The sequence below is a fragment of the Rhinoderma darwinii genome, chromosome 1 (genome assembly GCF_050947455.1).
Source record: "Rhinoderma darwinii isolate aRhiDar2 chromosome 1, aRhiDar2.hap1, whole genome shotgun sequence".
Lineage (NCBI taxonomy): Eukaryota > Metazoa > Chordata > Amphibia > Anura > Rhinodermatidae > Rhinoderma > Rhinoderma darwinii.
Window position 1 is genome coordinate 573,068,965 of NC_134687.1, and position 26,172 is coordinate 573,095,136.

Sequence of the window (26,172 nt, forward strand, 5' to 3'; positions counted from 1 at the left end):
GGGTATTGTAATGGGGGTGTTGGAGATCGTAATTATCTTTTAACAAATTATTTCATGTCCATGGGTAGCTTTCATGTTTTCCAGGATTGTCTGCAAATATGGGTGACATCGTCTGCAGGTAGGCACTGAAAAAAGCAGTGGTCAATATTTTACTATGCAGAAACACTGCATCTCCAGAACAGTAACTATTAAACTTTCAGCAAACTCTCAGTGCTTTAGACAAGCGAAGACATTTAATTGCTACTTTTAACATCATATGGTAGTATAAATAAATTATCAATCTCATAAATTGGAGGTTATTAAAATGGATGTGCCCCACGCTCACAAAAACCCCATATCCTTTAAACACCAAAATGAATGTCACAGAAACTGTCCAAATAAATAAGAGAAAATAGAGTCCTTTATTCTGACACTTTTAAAAAAAAATTAGGACTGGGTATACACAAAGGACTTGACCCCCCCCCCATCTTGCCGCTTATTTACCACACATAAAGCGTGACAGCTGAGTAATAGTAAAATAGATGATGGTCACTGAGGAGTAGAGTATAACGGCACAGTGACACTCATAGTCATGAGGCCCTATTACACTGGCCGATTCAGCGAGTGCCGATCAATGATACAGCTCATTGATCGGCGCTCGTTTGCTATAGTCTTAGTCTACTATGTGCTGCTTGCTATAACATTAAAAAGGATGTTTTAAAGAAAATAATACATTGGAGTTCAGGATTCTTTATCCTTTGGCTCTAAAAAAAATTGCCTATGGACATGTGGGGGTTAGAGGTCTAATGACATGTAAGTGTCTAGAACAAAGACATTTGAGTGTCCAGGAAAAAGGGATGGTCCAAAACAATGGCCTGCTGAAAAGAGAGAATAAAGGACATTACTGATCTCGGGGGTCTAAAGTAAAAGACCCTCTGACATGTAGACCACTGCATTCTACTTCCAGTAGGCCAGATCAATTGGCCTACTAACACTTGTAGTTCCAAGGAAGAAAAATACTAATGGTCCCGAATTAACATTGAGGATGATGTCCTTGTATTTATTCACATTAAAATGTAGGTCACTTAATACCATATATTACCAAAATATTTTAGAATTGGGATAAACTGCACCTACCGGCAAAAACTGCTCCGTTCTGAACTCAAAGTCATCAACTGGTAAATAAAAAACAATTAAGAAAAAACAAAATCATGGCTTAAGATATGAAGACCAAGCCTTTAAAGGTACTAAATAAAAATCTGATGTAGAATCTGTTTAACCCCTTCCCACCGCAGCTCTTTTTCAAATTTTCATTTTTTCCTCCCCACCTTCCAAAAGCCATAACTTTTTAATTTTTCCGTCGATATAGTCCTATGAGGGCTTGATTTTTGCGGGACGAGTTGTAGTTTTTCGTAGCACCATTTATTGCACCATATAATGTACTAGGAAACGGGGAAAAATTATTTGTGAGGTAGAAAATGAAAAAAACAGCAATTCCTCCATTGTGTTTTGCCTGTCGTTTTTACGGAATTCACTGTGCAATTAAAACAACATGTTAACTTTATTCTGTGGGGCAATACGATTACGGCGAGACCAAATATATAAACCTAAGTATAAAAAATAAAATTAATTTTGTGTCGCCAAATTCCGACAGCCATAACTTTTTTTATTTTTCAGTCGATTAAGTGGTATGAGGGCTTATTTTTTGCGGGATAAGCTGTAGTTTTTAATAATACAATTTTGGGGTGCATGTGACGTTTTGATCACTTTTTATTTCATTTTTTTGAGGGAGAGGAGGTGACCAAAAAATAGAGATTCTGTCATTTACAATTTATTTTTATTTTTTACAGCGTTCACTGTGCGGGTTAAATAATGATATATTGTAATAGTTCAGACTTTTACGGATGCGGCGATACCAATTATGTTTATTTATTTCTTTACTATGCGCTAGGGGGAAAATAAAACACAAGAAAAACCACTTTATTTTACTCATTTTTCTTTTTTTTATTAGTCCCTCTAGGGGACTTCAACCAGTGATCTCTAAATCGCTTGCACGATATACTGCAATACTAATGTATTGCAGTATATCGTGATACTGACAGGCTTCTATTAAGCCCTGCCACAAAATGGCGGACCTGGGGGCCGTCATTAGGCCTCCAGGCAGCCATAGCAATCATCACCCGCCCCCCCCCCCCCCCGCGCGATTTAGTTGTGGGGGGTTCGATGAGCTGGCAGAGGGGGTCGCCCCCTCTTTTCGAACGATTTGAATGCTGCAGTCGCTATTGACAGCGGCATTTAACGAGTTAAACAAGCGGCATCGCGCTCATGCGCGATGGCGCTCGTTACTTTGAAGTGTCGGCTGTAACATACAGCCGACACCGGCATCGTATGGTGCGGGTTCACTACTTCCCCTACCTGACTTTGGCGTATGGATACGTCAAATGTCGGGAAGGGGTTAATCTTTTCAATATAATTTTGTATTACTCCAATGCAACTAAAATAAAAAATTAAGCGACTATGCAAATAGTATTGATTAAAAATAGTTTTCTGTGTATAGCTCCTATACAGACCTATGTCTCTCCTTGGTTACAGACTACTAATGAACCCTGTGTAGTTCGATTTGCAGACATCCTATCTTCCATCCATTTTAATACATCTAAAATTCAAAAATTAAGCAAGTTTGCAAATGGTCTTAGGCCGGATTCACACGAGCGTGTTCAGTCCGTGATATAGGGTCCACAGGTCGGCCGCATTTCCCGGACCGAACACAGTGCAGGGAGCCGGGCTCCTAGCATCGTCGTTATCTATGACGCTAGGAGTCCCTGCTTCTCCACGGAACTACTGTCTTGTACTGAAAACATGTTTTCAGTACAGGACAGTTTCCCCGCAGCGAGGCAGGGACTCCTAGCGTCATAGATAATGACGACGATAAGAGCCCAGCTGCCTGCAGTGTGTTCAGTCCGGGAAATACTGCCGACATACGGACCGTATATCCCGAACTGAACACGCTCGTGTGAATCCGGCCTTAATTAAAAATCTTTCCTTTGCGTCTCCATGGTAACAGACTACAAACAAACACAGTGTAGTCTGATTCTTAAGTCATACTCTGTCCCCTATTTCTTACAACCCACCAAATGTATTTTAGCAATAAGAGGCATATGGACAGGAGTGTGGCTGCAGGATCAGACTACACAGGTTTATTTGTAGTCTGTAACCATTGAAACATACAATTCTGCATAGGAGATGTAGACACAAAATGAAGACTATTTGCAAGGTTACTCCATGTTTTATTTTACATTGATAAGAGCAATAAAAAATATATATATATTGTTTGTGAAGGGGGAACATAGCCTGTAAAATTTTCTGAAAAGTAAAGACAAAAAGCCAGCGTTGCGAACAGCTGCAGGTCAGGTACGCAGGTCTGGTCTCTCTAACCTACGGCAATCGGCAGAGGTAAGCTCTATCTAGACATATATTTCCCCTGCAGCGGCCATTCAAATAAATGGAAGTCCATTTAATGCATAGATGCAAATGACTCAGTTCTGCCGCATAGGGTGGGGTTCGGAGCGAAAGACTCTTCTCTATGACGTCCATATATCCTAATTTAAGCACATAGTAGTAATAAGAGCTATACACAGGGGATGTTTCTAATGTTATCTTCTCTAACAGTCACATGTTCTCTTTTAACACTTTACATGTTTTGATATTAGGACCCGACCTTCATTTTAGATGATTAAAATGCTAATAATAACTATTTTCCTACGGGGGTGACCCTTGCCATTCATTACAATGGGACCAAGCAAAGTTTGTAAAATGTGGCCACATTTAATAAACAAACTGTGTTGTCATTGTCACTGTTCTAATTTGGGAATCAATTATTTCTATTTTCAGAAGCTTAACGCGGTTTTAAAGGCCGAGTGGTACTGCGGTGCTCAGCAGGAGCAAAGTGAATATAATTAGAATGGCATTTATGAATAGACCAATGTATTTCCAATTGCAAACACATAGCCAAAGGATATCCAACTTCAACGTTGTAGCTGTCTCAATGCGAACCTGGAAGACAAGAACATAAAAATAAACTATGTGCTAGGAATACAGAATTATGTAAATACATTGTAAAGGTGTTAGCATAGAGATCTTTAAAGAAGCATTCTGGTTTCAGATGATAAATCTTAATCATCGTATGATGAAAAGTTCTAGGGTTGATACTGATAATTCGTGTAGTATTGTGATACTCGATACCAAAACAATATTTTGCCAACAATAAAAAAAAAAAAAATATATATATAAAGTCCTTCCATTTAGGGTATGTTCAAACGGCCGAAAAATCGGAAGCAGAACGCCTCCAAACATCTGCCCATTGATTTCAATGTGAAAATGGCGTTCTGTTCCGACGGAGCCTTTTTTGCGGCGTTTTTTTACGCGTAAAAAAACGGGCGCGAAAAAGAAGTGCAGGACACTTCTTGGGACGTTTCTGGAGCCGTTTTCCATAGACTCTATTGAAAAAAGCTCCAAAAACGGCCGTAAAAAACGCAGCGAAAATCGCGTGTGGCACAAAAAAACGTCGGAAAATCAGGAGCTGTTTTCTCTTGAAAACAGCTCCGTATTTTGAGACGTTTTTGACTCTGCGTGTGAACATACCCTTACTGAGGTGAGGCACGTGGTGTAATGAATTTTGAACCTCCATGTGCCTCACATTAATAGTAATTAACCCCATCATGTACCTTACACATTAACCCAATGTTGCCCATTACAACTGTGATTGAAGTACTTGATGGGATCACTTACTTTAATGATTATAATGGGCACCATTGTGTTAATGTGTGAGGGAAATTACAGTATGTGGTTAATTCACATGGTTGTGTTCGGTGCGTGGGATACGGACCATATGTCGCCAGCTTTTCCTGGGATCTAACGTAGTTCAGAAAGCCTTTATGTATGATGCTAGGAGACCCTGCCTCCCCGCGGGAATACTGTCCCATAGTGTAATCATGTTTTCAGTACGGGACAGTATTCCCGTGGGGAAGCCACGACTCCCAGCAGCATGGATGACTATGATGCTAGGAGCCCCGTTTCTGAACTTCGTTGGCTCTAGAAAAAGCGGGCGACATACGGTCTGTATCACACGCACCGAACACAGCCATGTGAATTCACCACATACTATAATTTCCCTCACACATTAACCCAATGGTGCCCATTATAATCATTATAGTAAGTGAACATCATGTGCCTCACATTAATGATAAGTGACTTCGTCATTTCCCTCACATAATGGCAACAGTCTATTTCAGTCTTTTGCTGTGCTCTAATACCTGCCTGGGGCCGATCTGTCACTGTACACTGCAGTGCGAGCGACACAGGCACATCATCAGGAACCCTGTGCCGCTCGCAACAGTCCCGCTCTGCCCCTTTCGGACATTCTCAGATTATCTTTGGTGGCAGTTGAGAAAAGAAGAAGGAGCATTCCTCCCTCTTACTGTGTCGCGGCCGGCACTAATAACCAGCGGGGCGGTCACTGAAGGAAGAGAACATTGCAGGAGCTGTACAGTGCACGCGCACCATGCTCTCTTTATTTCAATAATAAGCTGTGCGGCCACACAGCTTAGTATCGAAATTTCGATGCATCGTGCATTCCTAAAACGTCCTGCAATTTTATAATATACTTTGCGTATCAAGTCTTCCGTTTTAAGATCTCTGCTTGCGGTCACTAAATATTAACATTCTTGTTTACACCTGAAAATCCTTCCTGTTCATGAGCCGCTCTGATAACTGTACAGTAACATGCCCTGCATCTGTGTGATAATCACATGACCAGATTTTTAGCCTCTGGATATAATACAGAAAGGATATTGGAAAATTTTATTACTTTTAATTATACAAAAAAATAACATTAATTTGCTTAAACCGGACAACTTGTTTAAGAGGAAAATAATTAAAGGACAGAGCTGTGATCTGTGGCTTGGCTGCATTGCTTAAATGGGAATATGAGGTAATCTGAAATCCATACCTCCAAATCAAGCAGGATATCAATGCATAGAGAATGAATATAAACTACAAGCAATGAAACCGCTAGTGAGGAAAAAATATGTTATCAGGTAAATGACCCAAATTTGGGGGGTTCTCAAAGATTCGCTTTACATTGCTGCTTTCAATACAGGAATTTTGTTTTTCAATATGGCTTGTATATATACTAAACTTTATTGGAGACAACTGCCCGTTCACGATTGAAGCTTCCCTGTTTGGAAATTAGACCGCAAAGTGCAGCATAAAAATTCACGTGAGCAAGTTTTCCGTGGATCAAGTTCAGTGCGACTCCACATTAGAATGGGAAAATCGAGTGATCTGAGTGACTTAGAACGGGGCACCGTCATCGGTGCTAGACTAGCTGGGGATAGAATTACAAAAACTGACGAACTTGTGGGGTTTTCTCGTGCAAAAGTGTAGTGAGTATATAGAGAAGAGAGTGATCGAGGAAAAACATCCAGCGAAAGGACATCCTGGAAAGTTAAATACTAGTCAATGAAAAGGATCAGAGGAAAATGTCAAGAATGGTTCTGATGAACAGGTGGTGCACGGTCAAGAAAATTGCAGCCAAATACAACGCTGGTGCTCCAACGAACGTGTCCGAAAACACAACTCACCGTTCCTCAGCACAGATGGGCTATAATAGCAGATGACCATTTTGGGTGCCATCGCAGGCTGAGGGAAACAGCAAGACAAAACGACAGCACAAAAGCAGTGGAAAAACATGATGAACACACAATGACGAAACGAGGGTCCGAAATTGGAGAAAGCAGCATGAATCGATGAACCCTTCATGTCAGGTGTCAACAATTCAGGCTGGTGGAATGGAGTAATGGTGTGGGGAATGTTTCCTTGGGTCCTCCGATACCTGTGGATGGACGTTTGAACAGTAGAGCTTACTCAAGCATTATCACACTTCAGTGGCAACTGCGAGCACTGGGATGACGGCACAATGACTACATCTAAAAGCAGAAAGCTGTAGTGTCCATGACGGTATTAATGCAATTTAACTCCATGTTTATCAGTCTTCGTGTGACGCTTATCTTTACATGTTGAAACTAATGGTACAATTAATTATCTTTAACAGCAGTTTGTCCTCAGCTATCTGCACAGCCTTCCGATTCTAAGTCAGCTAAACAGAGGCAATGACATTTTAGAGGTACAAGGATTTTTTTTTAAAGATTAATTAAACTGGTTTAATATCAGTTTAGAAGGAACTGAGCATTTTAGAGAACAACAACAAAAAGTACATATTCCTGTCCGTCAGTTTTAAATCAGCAGATTACAAAGTATTCTGATTAGAGGGAGAAACAGATGGGACATAGTGAAATATGCAAATGATCAGTAATAACATATTATGCCAAAACTTTACTATCCTAGGAAACACATTCTAACAAATCTTGGGCAAAAGGGAAATTATGTGACTTGTATAAAGTGGCAGAACAGTATTATTTACTCTTAAAACCATACACAGAGGGAAATTGTAGTGGCCGCTGCTCCCAATCCTAGATGCCGTATATTTACCTCATTTCGTTCCCTGGCTCCTGGTCGTCACGTTTCTCCCGATCAGGTCTGCTCGCGGCCTCCATCGCCACTCTTCTTCTGCACTTCCTAATGCGCGTACTGAACCTTGCAGTCTTAAAGGGCCAGCGTGTGCCAAATCTGCTATCCAGCTTTTACTGGTTATAAAGGTACCTCCCTTTCATTTACACCTTACCTGAGCAATTAGATTTATCCTAGCTAGTCAAGTAATTCCCTGCATTATACTTTCTTGGATTTCCTGTGATTGACCTCTGTCTGTGCCTTTGACTGTCCTTGCCTGCCCTGACCTCTTGCTTGTAACGTGTGATGAACCTCTTCCGCCTGCCCTGACCTCTGGCTCTACCAACCTTGAAAGCCTGTTTTCCCTAATTTATGCTACACCCGACCACAAATTCTCTCTGCTGATTTTGTACTAGGCCTGTTAACATCGGCCCAGTACAAAATCAAAAGGGAGACTACTCTGGGGGTAGCGGCCTGGGGTTTCCTAGCAGCAAAGTCCAAATCCCTGTATAGGGGTTAACAGGTGAATACTTAGGTCCCCTTATACTCCACTCCCCAGTTTAGCCCCATGTCAAATTCATAGGTGACACAGTTGGTCCACACCATCCTATGCAGGCCCCAAGAGAGCCTTACTATCCACGGCTCCGTGACAGGAACTGTGCTTCTACCAACTACAAGGAATAAAAGTCTGCTAATCCCCCAACTGGTGGTCACGGAATTCTGGTAATCCAGCAAGAAATTAAAAATAATCCTAATGCTGAATTACCAGGAAAATACCTGATAGGCATGTGTTTGAAAGAGGTTGTTTGGGACTATAAACAAATGTCTACTTTTGTTTCCAGAAACAGTGCCACTTCTATCCATGTGCCATGTCTGGTATTGCAGCTCAGCGTTAGTCACTTGAATAGGGCAGAGCTGCAATACCAGGCACAGCCCATGGACAAGAGTGGCACTGTTTCTGGAAACAAAAGTAGACTTTTTTGATTAATCCTGGCCAACCCCTCTTAATCTTTTCCATTGTGCGACAGTGGAGCTTTTATGGTGAGTTCCTGAAACATTGTTGGCAGGCCACTGATATGTTCTGCAGATTAAGCATTCGTGGCACCAGCTGCATGGCCATATTAGTAAGTCTACAGCAATACACAATGTTTTTATTGGCATTAAGGTAGGATAGGCAGCGTTGGCATGCCTACAGTAAAATTGGATGATATATTTCATACACTGTACAGTAAAAAGTGGCTGCAGCTGTATGGGAGCAAGAGCTGTACATCCAGTGAAAACGCAGGTCCCTTCCTCTTTTTTTTATATTGCAGGACCAGCCTTGACTATGACGAGGAATGGGCAGGGAGAGGTTATATTGGTACTTGGAATAATCCATATCTTCCTATAAACACATCCCAGCAAAAAGAACCCAAACAGCTGAAGCCCAAAGATCAAACTGTCACCGAGCCAAATCTATCATAAAATCTTGTAGTTTCAACTATATTCATAAAACCGCATAAATCATCCATCCATTAAGAAAAAGTGGAAGAAACGCAATAAGGAAACATTATAACCGGAGGACGTGTCTGTTTAAAAGGTTGAATGTGTTAAGAGTGTCAATGTAAAGGATGGGTAAATGCTAATATAGGTTAGTTACAGAATTTTATTGAATTTTTGTTATAATAAGGTTCACAAGCTAATTTGAAGATTACCGCCAGTAAACCTTGAACATAAACAAAACAATTAAAAATAATTGCTCAGCAAAGTATGATGCTATTGAACAAGGTTCTGGGTCACGGAGCTCTCTCGTTGTGAACCATTATTTACAAATCACCGAACACATCCAAGAGTAAAAAAAAAAAAAAAAACAGACTTGATTTTGTTTATGCATAAAACGCATGATCGATTACCCCGGTAGAATTATTGCTGGGCTGTCCGGATAGTTCATATACTGCAAGCGAACCTTTACATTTTGCATTAGATGAAAAGTAAATAACAGCACTATTTAAGTAGGACTTGTCACCTCTCCTGACATGTTGATTTTACTAAATATTTGTATTCCCCATGAAATAACAATTCTGGAACATACCGTTGCAAGAAAAAGTAAGTGAACCCTATGGAAAACCCTTTTGGATAACCTGATTTTTGCATTGATTACTAACAAAATGTGGTCTGATTGTTATCCAAGTCACAATTATATACTCATATCACAAAATACAGACAGGATAACCAGTATAATGCAAAATATAACATCTTTATAACATACAAGACAAACTACAGAATATAAAATGGAACGACAAACCCATGATACAAGGATCCCCACACATAAATACTAAAAACCTCCTATAGAAAAAAATGCATAGGTAAATACAGCAAAGTGCAAGTGCCTGAACAATAAATGCAGCAGCCCTAATAGTGACAAGTGTCAAGTTAGGGAAAACAATTGGACTAGACAGGCACAAAAAGGAGGACAGAATACAGACCAAAAGAGGGGGACCCTGATCCCCAACACATGTTTCGCCACCTGCTTCGTCCGTGGGGTCTTCAAATGTGGTCTGATTGTTATCTAAGTCACAATTATAGACAAACACAAACTAAACTAATAAAATACAAACAGTTGTACTGTTGATGTCTTTAATTGAGAACATTGAGTAAATATCAATAGTGAAGTGAATCCTTGAAGTTAATAACCTGTAGATCCCCCTTTAGAGACAATCACCTCCACCAAATGTTTCCTGCAGCTGCAAATAAGATTTAGACAGCGTTAGGGTCAATGCACACGATGCGTATTACGTGCGGTTTTGCTGCGCGCATTTGAGTGCGGCAAAACCGCAGCATGATACAATACCAGCATAGACAATGAGAATACAGGGAATCTCATTTCTACACTGTGGTATTTTTTTGGTACGTAAATTGACCTGCAGTGCGTATTTTCGAAACTGCGACATGTTAATTTATGCCGCGAATCCGCTTGTGAATTCTATCCCTGTAGTTCTACAGAAATACGCAGGAAAAGCCGCGGCATGAAAACACCGCGATTTACGCAGCACAACATAAAAAACATTTTCCTGCGAATTTCTTGTGGTTTCCCTGCGTATTTTCCACAGCAATGTACGTAATGTGTATACGTAGGATATTAAGGTGGAATTTTGGACTATTCCTACCAGCAACTCTTTTTCAGCTCATCAATATTTCTGGGATGCCGAGAATGCACAGCCTTCTTCAGTCATGACACAGCATCTAGATAGGGTTAAAGTGTACCTGACACCTGAAAATGGGGACCGGTTTTATTTAAAAACCCATTACCGCCTTAAAAAAATCTATTGTCTAAATATACGTTATAAAAAAAAAATGGTAATATAACTCTAGTATAGGTGTAATTTCATTATGTAGATGACCTGACTCCCACCAGGAGTCGGGTCCCGAACTTCCAGGTAGGGGTATCCCGGCATTCCCCATGGGAGTAGCCAAGTTTAAAATGCAAAATCTCACTTTCTGTCTCAATAAGCGCTAACTGCTGTATTAGGCCTCGTTCACATCTGAGTTGGGATCCCGTTCTGACGTTCCGTCTGAGCTTTCCATCAGAACGGGACCCTGAACAGACACAAAGTGAAAAACTGACAGGCAAGTTAAAGTGTATGTTCACAAATGCCAGAAGTCTAGCAAGCAAAATGGGGGAGCTGGAGGCCTTGATACTGGAAGAAAATATAGATATAGTTGGTGTTGCTGAAACATGGCTAGACTCTCTTCACATGACTGGGCTGTAAATCTACAGGGTTTTACACTTTTTCGGAAAGACAGGACAAATAGGAAAGGTGGTGGTGTATGTCTGTATGTGAGAAGTGATATGAAGGCGAGTGTGAAAGAGACAATAGTGGGTGAATACTGTGAGGAGGTTGAAACCTTGTGGGTGGAACTAGAAAGGGAGGTAAACACTGAAAAAATTACTTTTGGTGTAATCTATAGACCCCCCAATATAACTGAGGAGATGGAAGTTCAGCTATATAAACAGATGGAGCGGGCTGCACAGGCGGGTACTGTAGTGATAATGGGAGATTTTAATTTCCGGGATATTAATTGGTGTCATGGTTCGGCTTCAACTGCAAAGGGGAGACATTTCCTCAACCTGTTGCAGGAAAATTTTATGGGCCAGTTTGTGGAAGACCCGACTAGAGGTGAAGCTCTGTTGGATCTGGTCATTTCTAATAATGCAGATCTTGTTGGGAATGTCAATGTTCGTGAAAACCTCGGTAACAGTGATCATAATATAGTTACATTTTACCTATACTGTAAAAAACAAACGCAGGCTGGGAGGGCAAAAACATTTAATTTTAAGAAAGCCAATTTCCCCAGGATGAGGGCTGCAATTCAGGATATAGACTGGGAAGAACTAATGTCAAATAATGGAACAAATGATAAATGGGAGATTTTCAAATCTACTTTGAGTTATTATAGTGCAAAATTTATTCCTACAGGTAACAAGTATAAACGACTCAAATTAAACCCCACATGGCTTACACATTCTGTGAAAGGGGCAATACATGACAAAAAAAGGTCATTTAAAAAATACAAATCTGAGGGTACAGCTGTAGCCTTTGTAAAATATAAGGAGCTTAATAAAATCTGTAAAAATTTAATAAAATTAGCAAAAATACAAAATGAAAGGCAGGTGGCCAAGGATAGTAAAACAAATCCCAAAAAATTCTTCAAGCATATAAATGCAAAAAAGCCCAGGTCTGAACATGTGGGACCCCTAGATAATGGTAATGGGGAGTTGATCACAGGGGATCAAGAGAAGGCAGAGTTACTAAATGGGTTCTTTAGCTTTGTATATACAACTGAAGAAGGAGCAGCTGATGTAGCCGGTGCCAGTGATGTTAATATATCAGTTGATATACTGAATTGGATGAATGTAGAGATGGTCCAAGCTAAATAAAATAAAATAAATGTGCACAAGGCCCCGGGACCAGATGGGTTACACCGTAGAGTTCTTAAAGAGCTTAGTTCAGTTATTTCTGTCCCCCTTTTCATAATATTCAGAGAATCTCTAGTGACTGGTATAGTGCCAAGGGACTGGCGCAGGGCAAATGTGGTGCCTATTTTCAAAAAGGGCTCTATGTCTTCCCCGGGTAATTATAGACCAGTAAGCTTAACATCCATCGTGGGGAAAATGTTTGAGGGGCTATTGAGGGACTATATACAGGATTATGTGACAATAAATAGCATTATAAGTGACAGCCAGCACGGTTTTACTAAGGACAGAAGTTGTCAAACTAACCTAATCTGTTTTTATGAATAGGTGAGCAGAAGCCTAGAAAGAGGGGCCGCTGTGGATTTAGTGTTTTTGGACTTTGCAAAGGCATTTGACACTGTCCCCCATAGACGCCTAATGGGTAAATTAAGGACTATAGGTTTAGAAAATATAGTTTGTAATTGGATTGAGAATTGGCTCAAGGACCGTATCCAGAGAGTTGTGGTCAATGATTCCTACTCTGAATGGTCACCGGTTATAAGTGGTGTACCCCAGGGTTCAGTGCTGGGACCCCTATTATTCAACTTATTTATTAATGATATAGAGGATGGGATTAATAGCACTATTTCTATTTTTGCAGATGACACCAAGCTATGCAATATAGTTCAGACTATGGAAGATGTTCATGAATTACAGGCAGATGTAAACAAACTAAGTGTTTGGGCGTCCACTTGGCAGATGAAGTTTAATGTAGATAAATGTAAAGTTATGCATCTGGGTACCAACAACCTGCATGCATCATATGTCCTAGGGGGAGCTACACTGGCGGATTCACTTGTTGAGAAGGATCTGGGTGTACTTGTAAATCATAAACTCAATAACAGCATGCAGTGTCAATCAGCTGCTTCAAAGGCCAGCAGGATATTGTCGTGTATTAAAAGAGGCATGGACTCGCGGGACAGGGATGTAATATTACCACTTTACAAAGCATTAGTGAGGCCTCATCTAGAATATGCAGTCCAGTTCTGGGCTCCAGTTCATAGAAAGGATGCCCTGGAGTTGGAAAAAATACAAAGAAGAGCAACGAAGCTAATTAGGGGCATGGAGAATTTAAGTTATGAGGAAAGATTGAAAGAATTAAACCTATTTAGCCTTGAAAAAAGACGACTAAGGGGGGACATGATTAACTTATATAAATATATTAATGGCACATACAAAAAATATGGTGAAATCCTGTTCCTTGTAAAACCCCCTCAAAAAACAAGGGGGCACTCCCTCCGTCTGGAGAAAAAAAGGTTCAAGCTGCAGAGGCGACAAGGCTTCTTTACAGTGAGAACTGTGAATCTATGGAATAGTCTACCGCAGGAGCTGGTCACAGCAGGGACAGTAGATGGCTTTAAAAAAGGGTTAGATAATTTCCTAGAACAAAAAAATATTAGCTCCTATGTGTAGAAATTTTTCCTTCCCTTTTCCCTTCCCTTGGTTGAACTTGATGGACATGTGTCTTTTTTCAGCCGTACTAACTAACTATGAAGCCAGAGGTTTCCGTTCCCATCCCCATTGATTTCAATGGAGACGGATCCAGTAGCCAAAGTTTCCGTTTGTCCCTGCTGTGCACCGGACCAGTCGTTTTGCCGGAAGTAATAGCGTAGTCGACTACGCTATTCCTTCCGGCAAAACGACGGAACCAGTGCACAACAGAGACAAACGGAATGCATGGGCACCAGATCCACCACCATTGAAGTCAATGGTGATGGAAACTGTCTTTGTCAGCTTGTGCCCAGGGTCCTGTTCTGACGGAAAGCTCCGACGGAACGTCAGAACGGGACCCCAACGTAGATGTGAACGTGGCCTTAATGCGCTTCTGACTTCTAAACAGCTTCTTAACTTCTGAGCTTGAATGCTGCCGTGGGGCATGCTGGGATACCCCTACCCGGAAGTTCTAGACCTAACTCCTGCTTGTTGTTGGATCAGTTACATAATGAAAGTACACATATAATAGAGTTATATTTCCATTTCTTTTTTAAATAACATATTGAAACAATTATTAATGTTTTAAGGAGCTAATGGATTTTCAAATAATAGATAAACTTTAAGGACAGGACGTGGCCATTTCAGAACACATATTTTTTAATCATTCTTTAGTTGATTTACTTTGGGTAAAGGTCTCTTCAGCTTGGTGTCATCGATTGCTGCCCTTATATTTTCCTGTAAAATGTTTTGATACCTTTGAATTCATTGTTCCCTCAATGATCGCAACACGTCCAGGCCCTGAGGCAGCAAAGTAGTCCCAAACCATAATGCTCCCTCCACCATGCTTCAAAGATGGTATCGGGCATTGGTGTTGGTGTGCAGTGTCTTTTTCCCTCTAAGCAGTGTTGTGCTAAAAAATTCCGCTTTTATTCACCTGTCCATAGAACATTTTCCCAGTTATGGAAATCCAGGAGGTCTCGGGCAAACGTGAGACGGGCTGCCATGTTTATTTTGCAATGTTCCTTCCATGAACACCATACTTGATCAGTGTTTAATAGTGGACACAAGAACAGAGGGTTTTGCAGTTTGTAGAGTCTTCAGCTGATCTTTTGCGGTTACCTTTGTGTTCTTTCTCACCTCTTTCAGGATTGCCCGTTGTGCTCTTGAAGCAATCTTAACAGGATGGCTACTGTTGTCTAACAGTGGATTAATGCACACCAAGGTCTTTAGTAATGGTTCTGTAGCTTCGTGGATCTCTATAATACGTCTTCTGAAAGTTGTTTGCCTCGAGTCATGGTTCCCACTAGCCAATCTTTCTTGAGAACAGATCTGTCAGTAACCAGGCTTTGTGTGCCTTTATTTAATGGGCAGAGCACCTGTGAAACCCACAATTCCAATCTCTTGCAGAAGTCATTGACACAGAGGTTCAGTTACTTTTTCTCCCTGCACTGTGGGTGTTTACGCAATGTGTTCAATAAAAGAGATGAACAGAACAACTGTTTGAGTGTTATTAGTTTAGTTAGATTGTGTGTCTATAATTGTGACTTAGATAACAAGCAATGAAGGCACCTATATTTTTATAACAGACTTCATGTGTTTGACCCTATATATAATATATGTGTGTGTGTGTGTGTGTGTGTAGTGTGTGTGTGTGTGTGTGTGTGTGTATATACACACACACACACACACACACACTTACACACACACACACATGAAAATAATCAATGCAGACATTAATGTAATTGCTGTTTTTTTAAGACTAGTATGCACCATGCCTCTGTTGATCCTCCTAGAACTTTATGAATAAATTTAAAAGTTGGTGTTAGTGTTCCCTTTGACAAAGGGGCGTGTCTCTGCACAGTCTCACTCTGTCAGCACTGATTGGACAGAGTCAGTCTGTGTAGGTACACACACCCCAACTAGTAACACCAAGTTATAAATGTAGTCATAAATTTCTAGGAGAAATAACAGAGGAACAGCACAAAATAGAATTCTAAGAAAAGATGCTACAAAATTGTTAATTCATGGGGAACACCTATCTGACATTATGCATTCTGCAAACTGCTGGAACAGTCTTGAAGAAATCTACCATACAAAACAAAAGTCTCCTCCATCTTCGCCTAGAGTACAGCTGGACGGTTTTGCTAAAGAATAATGTGGTTCAGATGATTCGTTTTTACAGAAATAAAAGTGGAAGAATTTTGCTTTTATCAAGCCAAGGCTTCACTTGCTTTCTCCCTTAAAATTGCTTTAAATGCACTAGAACTGAAGGGGGTTGAACGTCGGAAGGGCAGATTGATGCCTCCTGGGACACTGCAGACTCGTATTTCACTTCACCCTCCTAACTTAACTGAATAATAGCAGCTATGTGGGCAATTAAGTGCACATTGATGTGGAGGGTTATATTGATCCACAAAATGTCTCTATGACCAGAATAAACAATGTCTGGATATAGAACAGAAGAGTTGTCATGGAAACAAAAGAGCAAAAGGCTATGGTTCTCAATTTTTTGTACTTTAACTACTTGCCGACACAGGACGAGAATGCTCGTCCTGAGCGGCGGGTACTTCGCGCATTAGTACGAGCATTCTCGTCCTGTGTGACAGCCATGTCTGCGCGCGATCAGGAGTGGGGTAACGGTTGTAAAACACAGCCGCAGCACCGCTCTAACGGTGGAGAGAAGAGAAACCTCTCCTATCTGTCGTTAATCCCTTGGATGCCGCCATCAAAACTGGTCGCGGCATTCAAAATAAATAAGCGGAGGGGGGACTGCCCCTTGATCGCATCACATAAAATCCCTGTGATGCGATCAAAGCCCCTAACTTGTATGGCCAAACAGCCTAGGGTCCATTGAAGGACCCCAGGGCTGTCTGAACATATTTCCTGTTGTTAGGGCATACTGAGGTATGCCCTAACGACTACCTGTGTACAATCAGAACACAGGCTAATGTACTGGCATATAGATATATGCCAGTGAATTACAGTTAAATAAAAATCTAAATGAAAAATCCTTCTATGAGATTAATAAAAAAAAAAGTTCAATTAATTTAAAAAAAAATAATGTTAAATAAAAAAAAAAATTGTAAAAAAGACAATTTTTTTTTAATTAAACCAAAAACTTTTTAAAATATAAGTCCCAAAACATTAAATAATATAGACATATTTGGTATCACCACGACCGTAACAACCTGTCCAACAAATGTATAACATTATATATGATGATCGGTGTAAGGTGTAAAAAAATAAATTAATAAAACTGCAGCTGAACTTTTTTTCTGCATTTTCGCCAAAATAAAAATTTGTATAAATTAAACGATAATGTATTTGTGCAAAATATGGTGCCTACATAAAGTACAACTCGTCAGGCGAAAAACAAAGTCTCATACAGCTACGTCGCACAAAAAATAAAAAAAGTTATAAGCGTCGGGATGCAAAGAGGGAAATCTAAAAAATATTGTTCTGTCCTCAAGGCCAAAATTGGCAGTGTCCTTAAAGAGGCTCAGTCACCACATTATAAGTGCCCTATCTTCTACATAAGGAGATGGGCGCTATAATGTAGGTGACAACAGTGCTTTTTATTTTAAAAAAATGATCTATTTTTACCACTTTATTAGCATTTTTAGATTTATGCTAATGAGTTGTTTAATGCCCAAGTGGTGGTATTTTTACTTTAGACCAAGTGGGCGTTGTACAGGGGAGTGTATGACGCTGACCAATCAGCATCATGCACTCCTCTCCATTCATTTACTCAGCGCATAGGGATCCTGTTAGATCCTTATGTGCTGTCTTATACTAACACATTAACGATACTGAAGTGTTTAGACAGTGAATAGACATTCCACCCTGAAAAAATTAAATTAGTTAAGGCTTCTATAAGTCAGGAAAGAAAATATATGCAGTTGTGCAGATCAGAGGGGAACATTTAGTCTGTTTCAAGAGGCGATTTATCGGGGCCCTAAAATTAGGGAACCAGGAAGGGGGGGGCCGAAACATATCTGCTAGAAGCGAACCCGTATTATACCAGGACAACACTTCCTTGCAAAATTCCCCAAACTGCAAAGGTGCGGAGTGTGGACAAAAAGGGGGATAAGTAAAGACACCGTTTATCAGTGCGACACCAGCCTGTGCAGAAATGATTGCTTCACAGCGTAACACACATCTATAGATTATTTTATTGTTTACCCCACTATTATACCCCCTGACTAAGCCCCTGATGTACTCTGCCCAGCTTACATATGCCCCCACATTATAAACTGAAACACCAGTAAAATTCCAAGCAAAACTACCACCAAGCAAAATCCACGCTCCAAAAGCCAAAAGGCGCTCCCATCCATCTGTGCCCAAACAGCAGTTTACTTCACCATATATGGCACCGCCATAGCCTGGAGAACCCCTTTAACAATTTTCCGGATGTGTGTCTCCAGTGGCATAAGCTGGGCACGACATACTTGCCACTGAATTGGCAATTCTGGGGAAAAATTTGAATTTTTATTTTGCACCATACGCAGCACATTTATTTATGGAAAAGACCTGTGGGGTGAAAATGTTCACTACACCCCTTAATAAATGCATTCAGGGGTGTCGTTTCTAATATGGAGTCACTTCTGGGGGGTTTCTTTTATTATTTCCCATAAATCGCCAAATTAGGCCCCAATTTCGCATGGTATTCTTTCACTCCTGAGTCTGGTCGGATGTCCAGGCAAAAGATTAGGGCCCCATGTAGGGTGATTCTAAAACCACAAAACACAGCATAATAATTAGAGAGCTGTCTTGTTATGGTGGCACAAGCTGGGCACCACATATTGGCATATCTATAGAAAAATCTAATTTTTACTCTGCAATCTCGAGTGCACACTAATTTATGCAAAACACTTGCAGGGTTAACATGCTCACTACACCCCTAGGTGAATACTTGAGGGGTGTAGTTTCCAAAATGGGGGTCACTTTTTGGGGGGTTTCCACTGTTTTGGTCCCACAGGGGTTTTGCAAATGCTACATAGTGCCCAGAAACCAATCCAGCAAAATCTGTAGTCCGAAAGCCAAATGCCACTCCTTCCCTTCTGAGCCCTACCGTGTGCCCAAAAATTTGTTTATAACCACATATGGGGTATTGCCATACTCGGGTGAAATTGCTTAACAAATGGTGGGGTTCTCTTTCTGCTTTATTTTTTGAGAAAATGAAAAACGTTGCACTTAAGCTACGTCTTATTGGAAAAAAATATATTTTTTATTTTCACTGCCCAATTCATATAAAATCTATGAAACAGCTGTGGGGTCAAAATGCTCACTACACCCCTAGATTAATTCCTCAAGGGGTGTAGTATCACAAATGAAGTCTCTTTTGGGTAGTTTCCACTGTACTGGTACCTTAGGGGCTTTGCAAAAGCGACAAGGTGTCAAGAAACCAATCCTCCTCCAAAAGCCAAATGCTGCTCCTTCTCTTCTGAGCCCTGCTGCATGCCCAAACAGCAGTTTATGACCACATATGGGGTATTGCCGTACTCGGGAGAAGTTGCTTTACATATGTTGGGGTTCCTTTTTTCATTTATTTGTTGAGAAAATGAAACATTTTGAGGTAAAGCTACATCTTATTGAAGAAAAATGAATGTTTTTATTTTCACTGCCCAATTCTAATAAAGTCTATGAAACACCTGTGGGGTCAAAATGATCACTACACCCGTAGATGAATTCTTCAGGGGGTGTAGTTTCCAAAATGGGGTAAATTTTTGGTCGTTTTCGTTGTTTTGTCCCCTCAGTGGCTCTGCAAATGTGACATGGCCTCCGCAAACCATTCCTGCTAAATTTGAGCTCCAAAAGCCAAATGGCGCTCTTTCCCTTCCCAGCCCTGCCGTATGTCCAAACAATTTATTACCACATGTGGGGTACTATTTTACTCGGGAGAAATTGCTCTACAAATGTTGTGGTGCTTTTTCTCCTTTAGTCCTTTTGGAAATTAAACAAAATTGGCTAAACCTACATTTAATTTGAAAGAATGTAGATTTTCATTTTCATGGCCTACTTCCAAAAATTTCTGCAAAAAAACTGTCTGGTCAAAATGCTTACTATACCCCTAAATAAATTCCTTGAGGGGTGTAGTTTCCCAAATGGGGTCACTTTTGGGGGGTTTCGACTGTTTATGTACCACAAGAGCTCTTCAAAGCTGACATGGTGCCTAAAATATATTCTAATAGAAAGGAGTGTCCAAAATCCACTAGGTGCTCCTTTACTTCTGAGGCCTGTGTTTCAGTCCATAAGCACACTAGAGCCACATGTGGGATATTTCCTAAAACTGCAGAACCTGGGCAATAAATATTGAGTTGCGTTTCTCTGGTAAAACTTTGTGTTACAAAAAAAAATGGATTCAAAATGAATTTCTGCAAAAACAAAAAATTTAATTTGTAAATTTCCCCTCTAGTTTGGTTTAATTCCTGTGAAACGTCTAAAGGGTTAAGAAACTTTCTAAATGCTGTTTTGAATACTTTGAGGGGTGGATTTTTTAAAATGGGGTGACTTTTTGGAGGTTTATAATATATAAGGCCCTAAAAGCCACTTCACAACTGAACTGGCCCATGTAAAAATAGCCTTTTGACATTTTCTTGAAAATGTGAGAAATTGCTGTTAAAGTCCTAAGCCTCATAACGTCCTAGAAAAATAAAAGGATGTTCAAAAAACTATGCCAATCTAAAGTAGACATGTGGGGGATGTTAATTAGCGACTATTATGTGTGGTATAACTGCCTGTCTTACAAGCAGATACATTTAAATTTCGAAAAATGCAAATTTTTGCAATTTTTCGCAAAATGTTGGTGTTTTTCACATTTAAATACTGAATGTATCGAGCAAATTTTGCCAGTAACATAAAGTCCAATGTGTCACGAGAAAACAATCTCAGAATCGCTTGGATAGGTGAAAGCATTCCGAAGTTATTACCACATAAAGTGAAACATGCCAGATTTAAAAAAATGAGGCTCTGTCAGGTAGGTCAAAAGTGGCCAAAGAGGGAAGGGGTTAAAGGTGAAGTCCTTTAATTTATTAAGCATGCTCTAACTTCATAATACATAAACGCTTATAAAATGAGTGGTGATCTTGGGGACTACAGCTTTCGGAGCTGTGAAGGAGGGTTCATTCATTATGTACAGGTTACATACATTTTGTAGATCCCTATATATATTCCCATGCTTAAAGACAAGAGATATGTAACCAATCCCACCTCATCCAGCAGCCACTGTCCGAAGTAAGATTTGATCTACTGCTTATTTTTTCATTTAGTTACACCAAGGTTCATTTAACACTTGAATTCACAGTTTCCGTCTGCCTTTCTGGTAGTTTTGATTGAAAGAGTAGCATAATCTGCAGGGTTACTCTTGGCGTGAAGAAAAATAACGGAATCAATAAAGTCAATAGTCCTTCGGGATTCACTAGTATCCTTTTGATAATGGGTCCGCCATAGAGGTCAATGGAAGCCATGACGCTAGTGTAAACAGAGCCTTACAGGACCTCGTTTAGGTGCTGTGTTTGCACAATGTTAATAAAAGTTTCTGTGCAGTTTTTAAGTAAATTGCTTCTGACAAATTAGCAAATAAGAGCATGCCTGCAAGTAGAGGAAGATGTCTCTTCAAAGGGACATATGCGAGACATTATCAGTATGAACACAAAGTTGCCAGCAAGGACATGTAAAGTGTTTCGGCTCTGAAGCAAATATTTAATTCAGATTTCCTTACAAATATGGCAATTTATTTTCCAATTATCTAGTCAACAAAAACATTATAGCACCCTTGGGGACAGTACTTGTGACGCTTTCTATAGAAAGTAGTGATAAGCAGACTGAGTTGTTAGCAGCAATAAAGACAGAATACTTCAGAAGAGAACAAAGCTATAGGACAACACAAACTGTGGGTAGAGAATGAAGGGAAAATAAAGACAAAGCGTCAGTCGCTGAACAGTGGGGCAATAATAGGACGGCAGCACACACACATACAAATTCTGGTAAACCATTGGGAAGGTTCTGTTGTGGATTTAAAGTGAAATGTTTATATCCGAGACGCTTTATCAGCAAAAACACAATAACTTGCGCTTGTCGATCACCTGTTCTAAACCCCAGTTTTTCCATTCTCCAACACATAGTTTTAGCACTAAGACTATCAAGCCTAAAATATATTAAGGTGAAAGACAAGTAAAAAGTATGAAGAGAACTAGTAATTTTTCCCGAAGACAGGTTTCCTAATTCATGTACTGTGTAAACTGTCTTTGAAGAAATGTTTCTGTATAGTCGTATTGATCTCTGGGATGTGGAAGATTTGTCTCTGTACAACTCCTGAGTATGAAGTTATAATTGAAAGACTATCTTTAAAGACTATTTATTTTGCTATAAAAGGTTTCCTCTAAACCTCTGCACAAAGAACACATAACGTACAATGTTTCCTGTGCCTGCATGCTTTTATACCAAAGCAAGAAGGTTTCACATTCCAGTGGGATGTACGTACCTAAAAAAAAAGTCTGTGTAAAACAGAGAGGAAGTCTTCCGTGTAGCAGATTCACTTTAATGCCTAGTAGGGATCTAAAACAAGAAGGTGAAAAATAGGATCGAGCGCTGAGTTTTGTGCATCTGTTAAAACGGGAAACTTCTTCCAAGTTTTATTTCAAAAAGTTAAAACCGTGAAAAAATATACACGGGTATTTCCAGAGTACAATAGGTGGTTAGTGGTATAGGCGGTGCCTACGCGTTTCAGATGCAGACTTGTTGGACGCAGCCATGACTAAGGACGCAGTCTGCGTCTGAAACGCGTAGGCACCGCCTATACCACTAACCACCTATTGTACTCTGGAAATACCCGTGTTTATTTTTTCACGGTTTTAACTTTTTGAAATAAAACTTGGAAGAAGTTCCCCGTTTTAACAGATGCACAAAACTCAGCGCTGGATCCATTTTTTCACCTTCTTGTCTATGCAAATCCGTGTGCCGACACGAGGACCCGTGCGCTAACAACCAACCATACCCGTGATAAGGTGAGCTGGAGGAACCCTCCTATTTTTTTTTTATCTAAAACAAGCCTTGGAGGTAAAAGAGAGGAAGTCTATTTGTGCCCACTTTAAGACATGTGGCTTTATGCATTCCAGTAGTGGAAGACCAGACAAGATGACAAGTGGATGCGAAGCAGATCCACACGTACCATATCTTGTAAAATATTCCAGGGAAGTGCTGCACAAACAGAAGTAAACATGTGTTTTGACTAGGGTGTGTAATACTAATTAAAGCGTAAGTAAACTTTTAAAAACCTTTTGACATGTCATAGTGACAGGTCAGAAGATTTGATCGTTGCGGGTCCAAGCACTGATACCCGCACACATCTCTAAAACAAATCAGCAGAAGCGCTGGGGTGAGTGTTGTGCCGCTTCATTTCTGATCGGCTTTTCTCCGGTGTTCGGGCTCAATAAAGTCGTTGGGTCCGCACACCGCTGGCTGAGCTTCCCGAGGCAAGCCGATCAGAAACGAAGCGGCACAGTGCTCACCGAAAGCTTATGCTGATTTGTTTTAACGATCGTGTGGGTTTAAATGCTCGGACCACCCTGATCAAAATTTCTGACATGTTACTATGACAGGTCAAACGTTTTTTAAAACATTAGTTACTCTTTAAGAAGTTTGATATCTTATGGGGTCCTCTATTAACTTATAGTCAGTGAGAAGCGGTAAACACCTATATGGTATGGTAGATGCACTAAATATCTACAAACAATCTGGCCCATTAGAAAGAACACAGGAATTATACGGTAAATGTTCTATACACACCAGTGTGATATATGATTATGTGGTTCTAATGAATACGAGGTGCTGCACACAGGGTAATATAGCAATAATTCACATGATGACTGTTACCTTGACACATATCTGAATATGATTGCTGTTCCAACAAAAGGCTATTACTGAAACATAATTTATAATCAGAGGTCCGCAGCATCACACGTAGCACAATGTGTACTTGAGCAACTTACATAGGTTAATGTGCTGTGCTTTTTTTTTAAAATATTTTTGGTGGGATTTTATTGAGATTTTTCTTCTTTGCAGAGATCTGATTTTCCCTTTCCTGCCCATATTTGAAACTCTTCTTGCTTTATGCCAACAATTTTACAAGCAGTATTCCGGATGTACGTGGAGAAAAGTAAAACAGCGAAGAGGCAATGAAAAATAAAAAGAACACTACAAACAGCACCCAGATGATCTGTGCTCTCTATGGGGCTTAAAGGGATACTTAACGTACAAATAAATGACTGGATGGGCAACGTGCTGACAGCAGAAAAGAGAAAAAGCAACTTGGCAGCAGTCACATTATGCTATTCACCATCTCAGCCTGTAATATTAATCAGATTTACCTAATAAAATAAAGAACCCCTTTAAATAGGGCCTGTCAGTTCCCCTGACAGGTCTGTTTTAGTAAAAAATTTGTATTCTCCATAAAATAATACCTTTTCTTGGAATGCTGCGCTGTTCCTCTGCTATACTTCTTAGAAATGTGATAATAAATTGACAATTGGGTGTTACCACTCCCATTTTTAATAGGGTGTATCTCTCCACAGTCTCACACTGGTCAATCAACAAAGACTGTGTAGGGACACACACTATTGACAAGGGGAATAAAAATGGCCAGTTGTCCATTTATGTATGCATTTCTAGGAGGAATAAGAGAGGAACGACACAATAACGAATTCTAAGAAAAGATGCTGCAGAGTTGTTATTTCACAGAGAATGCAAGTATTTACTAACACAGACTTGTCAGGAGAGCTGTCCTCTGGTCCTGTTTAAGTGGTCTGTATGTTCTGATAGAATCCCATTTAAAAGATGTATTCAATTAAAAAAAAATACATACACAAGGTATACAGATCAACGGCTTTGCAAACACAGCAAAGTTTCTGAATGCCCAAAATAATGACTACTTTGTAACATCTTTACTTATGAATATTCACTTTCAGAAATAGCAATTAACATTTAGTACCTATTACTTCAATTACTGTCATTATAAATAGTAAAACATTACTGCATAAAAGGCTACAAAAAAACCTCCTACTGCAAACCTTAAGGAAACGCTTGACAGTTATTTAATGAGGAACGGCTCACTGCCGTGAAATGTATTCATTATGCTGCCTGTCATGAACAATGCTGATAAAACGATACAACATTTAGCCAATTAAAGAAATTACTAATGTGATTCTTGTCACCCACTTCTGAGCCCTGGTGAGTGAAGAAGAAAAGAATATCGCCTGAAACATATTAACATATGTGTCATTTGTTAAAGTTCCGTTAAATCACTAACACTTTGGATTTCAAATTCATTTATGTGATACACAAATTGCTAATTAGGAAAATTGCCCTTTATAAAGATAAATCTGAGTTACAAACTAATGATACTTCTTATGTCTTGTTCATCAAAGGTCAGATAAAAAAAATGGACCATACACTACAGTACATATTAGGGACAGGAATTATATGTTGTTCTATGCATGCAGTGTCTCTTTAATTTCTATATTTAAAGGGTAACTAAACTTTCAGAAACCTTCTGTCATCTCATAGTGACTAGGGTTGTCACGATACCAGAATTTGGACTTCGATACCGATACTTAGTAGTATTGTGATTCTCGATACTAAAACGATACTTTGGTTAATGACTATTAATGTGAGGCACATGGACGTACTAAATTCATAACACCTCATGCCTCACATTAATAAGTGAAAGAAAGCAGTGTTTATTTTTTGATTTTTTTACAGAGTACATATCATAAATGAGTTGTGCAGGTTATTACGGTCGCAGCGATGCCAAATATGTGTATATTTTATGTATTGAGACTTTTATTCTAATGTTTATTTTAAAAAGTGTGTGTAATTTAACATTATTTTATTTTTTAACTTTAAAGAGGCTCTGTCACCACATTATAAGTGCCCTATCTCCTACATAAGGAGATGGGCGCTGTAATGTAGGTGACAGTAATGCTTTTTATTTAAAAAAACGATCTTTTTTCACAACGTTAGGAGCGATTTTGGTTTATGCTAATGAGCTTTCTTAATGCCCAAGTGTGCGTACTTTTACTTTCGACCAAGTGGGCGTTGTACAGAGGAGTGCATGACGCTGACCAATCGGCATCATGCACTCCTCTCCATTCATTTACACTGCACTAGCGATATAGTTATATCACTATGTGCAGCTTCATACA

The 26,172-nt window shown here is 39.8% G+C and overlaps 1 protein-coding gene across 2 annotated transcripts in view; it reads right to left on the minus strand.

Moving 5' to 3' along the window:
* The window catches only part of IPO11 (importin 11), a 511,812-nt gene that overhangs the window by 290,953 nt on the left and 194,687 nt on the right, over window positions 1–26,172 (minus strand). For both annotated transcript variants that reach the window (XM_075839216.1, XM_075839226.1), the window contains exons 17-18: window positions 3,999–4,032; window positions 1,117–1,157 (exon numbers count right to left, since the gene is read on the minus strand). In XM_075839216.1, the coding sequence (XP_075695331.1) occupies window positions 1,117–1,157; window positions 3,999–4,032 (75 nt within the window). The remainder of the gene's footprint in view (window positions 1–1,116; window positions 1,158–3,998; window positions 4,033–26,172) is intronic.